Source organism: Beta vulgaris, chromosome 5 (genome assembly GCF_026745355.1).
Source record: "Beta vulgaris subsp. vulgaris cultivar EL10 chromosome 5, EL10.2, whole genome shotgun sequence".
Classification (NCBI taxonomy): domain Eukaryota; kingdom Viridiplantae; phylum Streptophyta; class Magnoliopsida; order Caryophyllales; family Amaranthaceae; genus Beta; species Beta vulgaris.
In genome coordinates, this window is record NC_079206.1 from 53303073 (window position 1) to 53314055 (window position 10983).

General features: G+C 37.0%; 1 protein-coding gene across 3 annotated transcripts; it reads right to left on the reverse strand.

Annotated features, from left to right (window-relative positions):
* Positions 1–6643: 6643 nt before the first annotated feature.
* LOC130591628 (uncharacterized) lies at positions 6644–10503 on the reverse strand. 3 transcript variants are annotated; one of them, XM_057395178.1, is made up of 7 exons: positions 10184–10503; positions 9946–9992; positions 9561–9769; positions 8814–8944; positions 7939–7981; positions 7782–7829; positions 6644–6843 (listed from the first exon to the last, which is right to left on the reverse strand). In XM_057395178.1, the coding sequence occupies exons 4-7, from the start codon at positions 8867–8869 to the stop codon at positions 6691–6693; spliced, it is 300 nt and encodes a 99-aa protein (XP_057251161.1). In that variant the 5' UTR covers positions 8870–8944; positions 9561–9769; positions 9946–9992; positions 10184–10503; the 3' UTR covers positions 6644–6690. The 3 variants fall into 3 exon arrangements, with proteins under 3 accessions (XP_057251161.1, XP_057251160.1, XP_057251159.1); XM_057395177.1 differs by lacking the exon at positions 10184–10503 and having other exon boundaries at positions 9946–10142; XM_057395176.1 differs by lacking the exons at positions 8814–8944; positions 9561–9769; positions 9946–9992; positions 10184–10503 and having other exon boundaries at positions 7939–8123.
* Between the last annotated feature and the right edge of the window lie 480 nt (positions 10504–10983).

The window sequence follows — 10983 nt, forward strand, 5'->3', positions numbered from 1 at the left end:
TTTGGAGTTTAATCTACTTAATTCCAGGAGTGATTTGAGTGAGTGTTCAGGAGTGTTCATTCATCAAAAAATATCACTTGTTAATTGCTCCTATTTTCGGATTCTTCATTGTGTTTGTTCAAGTTGGTGGTTTCTCTTGAGTGTTTAGCTACTCTAGCTACACATTCATATCAAGTGGTATCAGATTTTCTAGGAGGATGAGGATAGAATAGATTCTACTCTTCAAAGATCCAAGGTAATTTGTTACTTTTCTTCTCAAAGTTTCAATCTTTACGTGGGGATAAGTGGTGTTAAGGTTCTGTTGTGCTTCTTAGTGTGTCGAATTGTTGCTGCTAGTTGGTTGTGCTATTTGTTGTGCTTGTTAAAATGTCGAGTGATTTGCAGAAATTAATTAGCTAAGGCTATAGAAGATATAGCTAAGATGCAATTTGATTTTTAAGCAAAATATAATGCTGATTTGAGTCATGTTTGTAGATTTAAAACAAGAATGGATGCCTTAACTTCTACTATCACTAAGAAGTTAGATAAAAATGTGCTGATTATATTAGACAATCGGACAATGATGAGGAAGTTAAGGTTGTTAAATCTAATTTCAATGATGATAGGGGATTAAAGTTGGATGATTTCACGGGATATTCTAGTCCGGATGATTTGCTTGAGTGGATTAGACAGTTGTAGAAGGTGTGTGACTATAGGGGTTTTGATGATCAAAAGAGGTTCAAGATAGCTTCGGTTAGATTGACTATGTATGCTGGAATTTGGCTCGAAAACTTGAAAGCAAAACGTGCAAGAAAGGGGAAGGACAAGCTTAGTGGTTAGACTAAGTTAAAAGTAAAGCTCGAAGAGAAGTTTTTTTCAAGTGATTATGAGAAAAAATAATATCTCAAGTTGACAACTTTGTGCCAAGATACTTTGAGTGTGCATGAGTGCACTATGGAGTTTGACAAGTTGTGCGTTATTTGTGACTTGGAAGAGAAGGAGGCACTAAAAATTGCTCATTTCATTAAGGGATTGAACCGTTCTATTGCAAGAAAAGTGGAGGTTGTCAAGTTACAACAATTCTAATGATGTGTGTAGATTGGCTCTCAAATTTGAATCTTATGAGAAAGAAGAAAAGTTGAAAGCTTCTTACGCCAAAACAGGTAACTCCTTTAAACCTCCTGCATCTTATAATTCCTATTCATCTTCTAATAACAACTATGAGGGGTTTAAGAAAGACAATGCATCGAAAGAAGAGAAAAGGGTGGAGAAATAAAAAGTGTTCGTGCCTAGGGAGAAATTTGAAGATAATAGAAAGTGCTTCAAGTGTCAAAGTAGAGGACACATTGCTAGTAACTGTCCAACCAAGAAAGCTCTTATTATGAGGCAATACATGGCTTTGAATGAAGAAGAAGAGTTGTATGAGTTCTACCATAAGAAAATCATGGAGAGTGTAGTGAAGAAGATGCATATGACGAAGATGATAGTAGACTCATAGGGGTTTTTAGGATGGTTTTACATGTTGATTTCCTTCCAAACAGAGAACAAAGGGAGAACTTGTTCCATACTCATTGCAAGGTGGGTGAAAACACTTGTAACATGATCATTGGTAGTGGTTCTTGCACCAATGTAGTGGCGACAAATTTGATGAGTAAAGTAGGCCTTCTTGTGAGGTATCATCCAATCCCTTGCAAGTTGAGTTGGCTTGACGATAATACGGAACTTAGAGTGAAGAAGCAAGCATTATTTTCTTTCTCCATTAGAAGCTGCAAAGATGAGCTATGGTGGTGATGTGCTTCCTATGAGTGCTTATCACGTTTTACTTGGGAGGCCATGGCAATTTGATAGAAAGGTGATTCATGAGGGAGATTCCAATATATATCCTATTTTGGTTGGTTCAAAGAGGATTAGATAGCATCCTTTAGCTCCTAGTCTCGTGGTTCACAAGAAAGAAGAGAAGAAAGCTAGTTTGTTCCTTTCATGCAAGTAGTTCGAAAAAGAGGTTGAAGATGAGGGCGTATGCTATGCCTTGTTTGTAAGACATGCCGCTACTTGTGAGAAGGTGACAAGTAATCCACAACTTGATTCACTTATGGAAGAATTTGGAGATGTATTTTCAGAAGAGCTTTCACAAGGGCTGCCACCTTTAAGGGGAATTGAGTACGCCATTGATCTAGTTTTGGGGGCTCCTTTGCCTAACAAACCAGCTTATAGGTGTGATCCAAATGCTTCAAAGGAGTTGCAAAGACAAATTGAAGAGTTAATTGAAAGGGGATACGTGAGAGAAAGCATGAGTCCTTGTGCGGTTCCCGGTTTACTTGTGCCTAAGAAGGATGGTACATGGAGGATGTACATTGATAGTAGGACCGTGAATAACATAACTGTGAAGTATAGGTTTCCTATGCCTAGATTGGAGGATATGCTTGATGAGCTCAATGGAGCTTCAATTTTTTCAAAAATTCAGAAGTGGTTATCATCAAATGAGAATTAGCAAAGGGGGTGAGTGGAAAACAACATTTAAGACTAAGAAAGGTCTTTATAAGTGGATAGTGATGCTCTTTGGCTTATGCAATGCCCCTAGATCTTTCATGAGACTTATAAATGAGGTACTTCGCTCCTTTTTAAACAAGTTCGTTGTTGTTTACTTAGATGATATTCTTGTTTATAGTAAGAATGTTGATGATCACTTGATGCATTTAAGAAGCTTATTTGAGAAGCTTAGGGAACAAAAGTTATATGGCAAGATGGAGAGGTGTGAATTTCTTGTTTCTAGCACTACATTTCTTGTCTATATTGTTTCAAGAGAGGGAGTTCATGTTGATCCCTCCAAGGTGAAGGCCATCTCTTCATGGTTAGCTTCTACTAGTGTACATGAATGTCGAAACTTTCATGGCTTAGCTTCATTCTATAAAAGGTTTATTCGGAACTTCTCTTCTATTATGGCTCCTATTACTGCTTTGTTGAAGAAAGGAGAGTTTGAGTGGTCTCCTTTAGCTCAAAAGGCATTTGAAGACGTGAAGGAGAAGTTGTGTAGTGCTCCTATACCTGCTTTACCGGATTTCAACAAGCTATTTGAGGTGGAGTGTGATGTGAGTGGTTTGGGAACTAGTGCTGTTCTAATTCAAGAGAAGAGGCCTATTTCGTATTTTAGTGAGAAGCTTAGTGGTGCTAAGTTGAACTACTCCAACTATGATCGAGAATTTTGTGTTCGAGCATTCGACCATTGGTCACATTATTTAAGGCCTAAACCGTTCATTCTACATTCGGATCATGAGGCGCTCAAACATATTCATGGGCAGCAAAAACTCAATCATATGCATGCTAAGTGGGTTAAATTTCTTTAATCCTTTAGTTTCTCATCCAAGTACAAAGAAGGTATAAACAATGTGGTGGCAGATGCGCTTTTTAGAAGGTCTTATTTGTTGGCTATGGTGGATGCAAGGGTAAAGGGATTCAAACACCTTAAGGAACTTTACAAAGATGGTGATGAGTTTAGTTCCATGTTTGCTACTCCTAAAGGCTTGTTCGTGGTTCAAGAAGGGTTTCTTTTCAAAGGAAACAAGCTATGTGTTGTATAATATGAGCACTATAAGAGGGGGGGGGGGAATTATAGTGAGAGAATAAGCTCTACTTTTTGCGGAATTAAAAGTAAACTTGGGAACAAACAATGGGAACACGAGAGATTTTACGAGGAAAACTTCCTAGGCCTAGTAGGAAGAAACAACCTCGACCACAAGGGATTTTAAACAACTTTCCACTATAATAGGCCAAAACAACTCTGATTACAACCTATTACTTTTCTCTCGATTCTCAACTTAAGTCACTCAACTCAAGTTCCCAACGACAGTTCCCAACAACTGACGTTTTCTCTCAAACTTCACTCGAAGTTCCTTTCTCTTTCTCTTTCTCTTTCTCTTGCTTCACTCAAAGCTTTCTCACACTTACAAGAGTTCACTCAAACCCTTTTTCTCTCAAAAATACACTTTATAAAATAATGGAAGAGTAATAAACTCGATTAATGTAAGTATGAATTCTCTTAAGGAAAAGGCACTGACACTTTAGATAACTTAGGACAAATTAACTAAGTCAGACACAATTTTGCTCAAATGAATTAGGCGCCTATTTATAGACAATTAAGACAAACATGTTCTCCACTAACTTAGATCATTATCACATGTTCTCCATGATGTTTAATTAATTAATTAAATTAAATTAATTATTCCATGTCATGTAAAGCATACACTAATCCACTACTTCACTTCATAGAAGCAGTAACATATTACGTGGTTTTTTGCAAAACTTGGAGAATAATTAAACTTATTTAATTTTAATTAAATACTTGGAGGATAATTAACTTAAGCCACTAAATCCACTAACTACATAAAACGTGTAACAGTAAACTTTAGGCGTGCAATCTAGATTTTAGGAAATAAATAAATAAAAATACTTTAGCTAGTTTTTAGGAAAAATATCTTTTTCAAAATCTTTTATAAAACCGGAAAACAGTTTTACAATTTTAAAAATCCGAAACATTTTGAAAACCGGAAATAATAAATTTTTCGAAAACTAAATCTTTTAAATAAAATATAAAAGATAAAATATATATTTTAAAAAGATAATATTTGAAAATTAGTTAATTTAAAATCAGAAAATCTTTTTAAAATCTTTTCCTAACAAACTTAAACGAACTTCTGAAAATAATGGATCTTAGTCAAATTATCCCTAAAAACTCTAACAACTATATTGGACACACAATTATCTTAGGCGCACAATATTAGTCACTTAGAAGTTCCTAAATTAGTTTTAAGTCTTGTTCCCTAATTATTAAGTCTTGTTCCTTAGCCTTGTTCTTATAGTGCCAGGTCTGTTCCTTTCATGGGAACAGAACCAAGTTCCTTTGAGAATTCACCACGAACTTAATAAAGCTTTTACTCAACCTTAACAAGAAGATTAATATATACCCTAATGTATTCTAATCTTCATTCCATGCTTGATTCTTCATTTCTCGAACATCTTTACTTCGATCTTGATTAATTCTCCGCTTTAATCTTCAATCAAGTATTCTCTTAGCTCGAGCATGAATTACCTTGCAACACCATAAATAAAATACACTATGTCTTTTGTGGTTAGGTCATCTTCAAAACTCAAGGGTCAACAATTTCCCCCTTTTTGAAGATGGCAACAAAAAGGCATATACTAAACATACTATACATAATTCATATCAAACAATTTTAACAAAGTATGTAACCAAGTTAAATTAAGTATTATAGACTTGTTATTTTATTTTGTAAAGTCGAAATATGAGAACATAATCCATGACAAAAAAATTTACTCTGATTTGCCTTATCTTTCCCCTTTGGCATCTTCAAAAACATAGTCCACGATTTCAAAAAGATGAATATTATTCACTAAACACATCACAACACCAAACTTGTAAGAAATAAGTTGGTTAGTATAAGCAAATAAAGCATTCAACTCTCAAAAACCGCAATCCAAGAATATTAGCCATTCATTTAGACGCACACATGCAAAAAGATCAAACTTAGAATTAGCAAATTAATAAGTTCCATTGTAGCATGATTAAGGAGAAGGATAGAAAAGACAAATATTAAACAAAGTTCATGTTCCCACACACCCTAAAAAAACAAACTAAACTAGAAAAGTTTATGATTTAGGAGAGGGAGGTTGTTCGACTTCTTCCACCACATCATGAAGCTTTGCCATCACTTCTTGATGATTTTCGGCCAATGTATCATGTCCCTTGAGCACAATGTCTTCCAACTTCAACAATCTAGAGTTCATTGCTTGAATGGAGGAAGAAAGTTCACCAAGCCGAGCCATAATTTCTTGTTGTCCGTCCAAGGCTTTGTCAACTTTGTGCATAACCCCTTTTACCAACCCATTTAAATCCTTAGCTTCCGTAGCAAACTCCATCATTGCTTCTGAATGACCCATAACCAAAGAAAACAAAGAATCCAACCTTCTAGCATGAGCTAGGGTATATGTAGAGCCAATGGTAGGATTTTGAGAAGACGAGGGAGCTGGAGAAGGATGGGTGCATCTGTTTGTTCCTTAGGTTTGGGAACAGCATGTTGTTCCTCTAGAATGGGAACACCACCTGTTTTCTTAGCTTTAGGAACAGAACAGGAGGGTTTTGAGGTAGAGGGAGGGATAGGATCATTTTGTGGTGCTAGGGTAGAGGGTGAGGCAGTTTTTTGTGGAGATGGAGGAAAAGGAGGATTGGCACTAGTGGAAAAAACATCAAGTGCTCCGGTTAAAAACTGTACAAGTGCTCCGTATTTGACCCGTAGCAGACCCCATACGAGCACTTGAGTATTTATCAAGTGCTCCGGTTGAAAACCGGAGCACTTAAATTTACAAGTGCTCCGGTTGTCTTAAAAACCGGAGCACTTGTGAATTTTATATATTCAAAATACGTCAAGTGCTTCGGTTGTTAAGAGAAAATCGGAGCACTTGTGAATTAAGTGCTTCGGTTTTTTCCTAACAACCGGAGCACTTGACATATTTTTTTTTAAAAAAAAAATTGTTGTTGCTGTTACAGCAACAGCACTAGTTGGAAAGTTATGAAAGCACCAGCCACTACTAAACATATCAATAACAAACATATCCCCCTCCAAGACTTACTCTTCGAACAAAGAGAAAAGGACAAACGTCACATTATTTTTCATAAACAGAGATCATTTATTTGCATCAAGAAAGTTCCAGCAATATAGATACAGGAGCAAGAATCCTATATCTAACTAGTAGACAGAAAAAGTGTGCACCAAGCTCAATTAAAGTAATCACGCCATGCACACCAAGCTCTTTCAGTCGCAATAAGTTGCTGGGAAAATGGAACAACACCTGGCAACACAAATTGGAAGCACGTATATTAGGAAATGGAAAAGGCCCATGATAGAAAAAAATAATATAATTATTCTCAAATCCAACCAAATGTTCACCTATTTTTTTAAGTAAAATAAAGAAGTTAAGAAATACATATAGATGGGATCCATACCACATCTGAATTTTAAAGGCTAGACTCAGGTCATAATCAAAGAATAGCAAGAATAATAGAAGAGGAGATGTCCACTGTAATCCTTCAAATAAATTTTATATAGCAACAAAGAATATCAATAATCAAAGAAAGAACTTTCAAAAACAAAGGGGAAAGAGAATCAATGAGGGACGGAGCTAAGGACAATTTCGAAGCAGCTGCCCAGACAGAAGGTAAAATAAAGGGATTATGAAATCACTAAAACCATCTTTTTTTGTTCCTATACTTTAGCTTCAAGAGGTTAGCTTGATCGAGCAGCCTAGTAGATATCTATAGTAATTAACATAAGACATGGGTAAAGCATTGTGTGGCTGAGCACAGCTGATCATGAGAGCTCTAAGCCTCTAGGGCAACAAAGCTCAAGGTGAACACAATCATAGTAGCTATTTTATCACAAGACCCATTCACTACTGGGGTGGGGGGGATAAAAAATAAGCAGGATTTAAACCCCTATACTATAAAAACTACAAAAATCATTTGCCAGTGTCATGTGTTATCTCATTTTGCTTTAGTGACTTGACCTTCCTAGCATATCGAAAAAGTAATGGAAATAAATGTTGAGAAAAGCAGTGTTAAGCCTCGTGATTCCTTCAAAGTGCATGCCGAACATAGGAACATGTCCAAATGTCTACTTGGCTAAATTGTTCTTGGCCCAAATGAAATATCAACGTGTCCATACAAATTCAATATGTGCGAAAGGCAAAATTACAGGCAAAATATAAACAACAGAATGCAGATGAGTTACTGCACGCAACAGCGTCCTCCTTTCCCTCTCCCGAGCATTTTTTATAGCCTGTACATTACAACACATATATCCAAAGCATTAGGCATCAAACAAAAAAAAGACTACAATCTTCACTCTCCCACATACTTAATTTCTCAAGTTAGAAGACAGGCAGTACCTCCTCTAGCATTTTCTGCTCAGCTTCTACTTCAGCCGGGTTCCTGAACAAGTTTGCAAAGTACATTGATAGAACAAAAGAGCAATTAGCAATACACCCACACATCAATTTAGCATTACCAACAGTTCACAGCCTAATAATTCACAAAATACAAAAAAAAGCAGCATTAAACAGAAAGTGAGATGAAAAACCTTCCAACAATCTGATCCACACGACTACAACACTTAGCACATACACCTTCTTCTTTAGCACATCCTGCATTCCAATTCCAAAGGCAAAAATATAAGAATCAATTTTTTGTCTTAGTGGGATTAGTTGCACCTTACTCAGTGAGTGTACAGATAACTCATGCTGCAACGTGTACATCATGGTGCAAATCCATGTTCACATAAGTGGTAAAGTGGGCGGAGAAAAGGTATGCAAAAGAAAAAAGAGGCCCAGTCAAAACATTTACAAGGTCCCCAACTATTCATGTCTATTGTCTACCCTGTATATATATATATATATATATATATATATACACACACACACACACACACACACACACACACACCATCATCTAAAACCATAACTACCATTCTACCAAAACCAAACAAACCTAACAAAAAAACACTTCATTCATCAAAAAATGCTGACTACCAACAACAACAACAACAACAACAACAACAACAACAACATGAGCAAAATATGGTTAGCAATGGCCATAATGATGCTACTGTGTTCCTTAAACATCAACCATGTAGAATGCAGCAGAAATCTTAGAACTATTAAAGGTGGCGGCGACGACGAAAGCGGCAGTACTAGTATTGAATCAAGGCCGAAGGGCTCTTGGGTTTCATGGGATGGAAGCAGCAGAGATAATATAAAAATCATACTTAGAAGATTGGGTGTCAAATTGGCCTCTGGACCAAGCAAAAGAGGCGCTGGCCATTAGTGTATTCTTCTATATGCAGATGCTTATGATCTTGAGTTGCATACTTGCATTAGAAGCTTGGGGTTTGAAAAACTGCATACAAAAAGAAAATGGTTCAGTGACACTGTGAGGAGATACTAACACAAAAATCTATCCAACATCAAAAGTACAGAAAATAGTACAATTCCAGCAAAAGGAAATACTAACACAAAAGAGTATGCATGTGGATCCCATCGCTGCCACAATGAGGAGAGATGCATATAGCTGCACCCATGAAAAACTAACAGACTGACTATGGAATATGGATCATATGTACATTGCCTTTGTGCCTACACTTGTATTCTTTATGATTTATTAGCTAAATTGTCAAAGCAAAGACAATAGAGAGGAAGCACTGCTGCTTATTGGTTCTATAGTTACTTTTTTTTTTTAAGGAAAGTTCTATAGTTAGTTCTAGTAACTCTTTTATATAGTAGATAGAAGCTCCAAATGACACAGACAGATACAAAATCTGAACCGGAACTAAGTTATTTAACAATCCTTTGAGCATGAGGACATGTATGAACTGGAATGGACCAAACAGCAGGGAAGAGAATGGCTATGTCATACAAAGAAATTTCAGCAAAAAAAAAAAAAGCAATATGGGCTGAAGTTAAACATGTCATACCACACTACTAGAGCATAGAGTTCATATGAAGAGGGACATACCCCAACAGGTCCTGTTACCAAAAGAACATTTTTCAAGCCAAATGCCTCTGCATTTTTAGCATCTGAATCACTGTCATATGTATCATATGAATCATCTTTCATCAAACTCTTGTCAGTAGAATAAGAACTCTTGCTGAGATGAAAATCTGTTGAATGCCAAAGGCGTAGCCAGTCATTTATGAACTTCACAGCCTCACTATTACCACAAACCTGCCAATGTTGTCGAAGGAGATAAGAGAGTTTTTTCCATGCCAAATGAAGATTTTAGCCCCTTAATCAAGTGAAACAAATATGAAATACAGCAAGAGTTATTCTGCAAAAATACTTAACATCTCTAATGAATTTAATAAATTCTCAGAAGCAAAGATATAGATTAAATGCCAGACCTCCAATGCCTGTTCTGGATGATATTTGTTTGTCCACAAGCTATTCTCTGGACAATTACCCAAAGTGATATTTGTAATGCATGAAATAAGTAACTAGAACCACAGCAACAACCCAACACCACCACCAACTCCTCCGCAACTACAACAACAAACAACAATAGCCCAACAACAACAAACAACAACAACAACAACTTGGCTTAATTTACAAATATAAGGGTCTAAAAAGAAATAAATTTACCTCTGCTCACAAGAGCAGCGACGCGAAGAACAGAGCGGAGGAGTTTCGAGGCTTCGACGACGACAACAACTAGCACCACCAACAACAAGGTGATGGTAGCAGCAGCCCACAGCGGCGCTAAGAACCAGCAAGACCAACTGCAACACCGCTAAAAACAACAACAACAGCGACGAAACCGAGGAGGAGAGAGAAAACGAGAACATCAATGGCGCCGACAAGGGGGAAACTCCGACGAGCCTAGAAGAATTGCCGGCGACGCGCAGGCGAAGGTGAGCGAGAGAGTTTCACGGGGTTTGGGTTTTCATATTGCGGTTTGAGAGAGTTTCACGGGGAAGGAGAAATGAAATGAGATTGGATTTCTTTGGGTTTGGGTTTTGTCTCACTAAACCGACAAAATACTTCTTATTGGGAGGGAAAATCAGAGCCCAATCAAGTGCTTGGGTTGATTAATCAACCGGAGCACTTATTTCACAAGTGCTTGGGTTGATTAGTTAACCGGAGCACTTGTGAATAAGTGCTCCGGTTGATTAATCAACCCAAGCACTTGATAAGTAGCACAAAGAGTTTTTTCCACTAGTGTGGTTTCCATGGGAACAGGAGTCGGTTCCCTAGAAGGAGGTACGTTAGATTCATAATCTTCCCTATCAATCACCTTTACTTCATCTTCCTCACAACTTTCTCGGCATCCAGCAAAGGAAAATTAAGCACTTTTATGTTTTGAACCCTTTGATTAGCTCTAGTGCTTTTCACAACCGGTTTCACCACCTCATCAACCACCTTCTTCCCTTTCTTTCTTAGCT

Excerpts from the sequence above, each read along its gene's own strand:
- LOC130591628 (XM_057395176.1), bottom strand. The coding sequence starts at position 8,043 with ATGTGTGGGTGTATTGCTAATTGCTCTTTTGTTCTATCAATGTACTTT. Across the intron at positions 7,830-7,938 it reads AGCAGAAAATGCTAGAGGAG|GCTATAAAAAATGCTCGGGA; the intron begins GTACTGCCTGTC and ends TGTAATGTACAG. Across the intron at positions 6,844-7,781 it reads GGAGGACGCTGTTGCGTGCA|GTGTTGTTCCATTTTCCCAG; the intron begins GTAACTCATCTG and ends TTGTGTTGCCAG.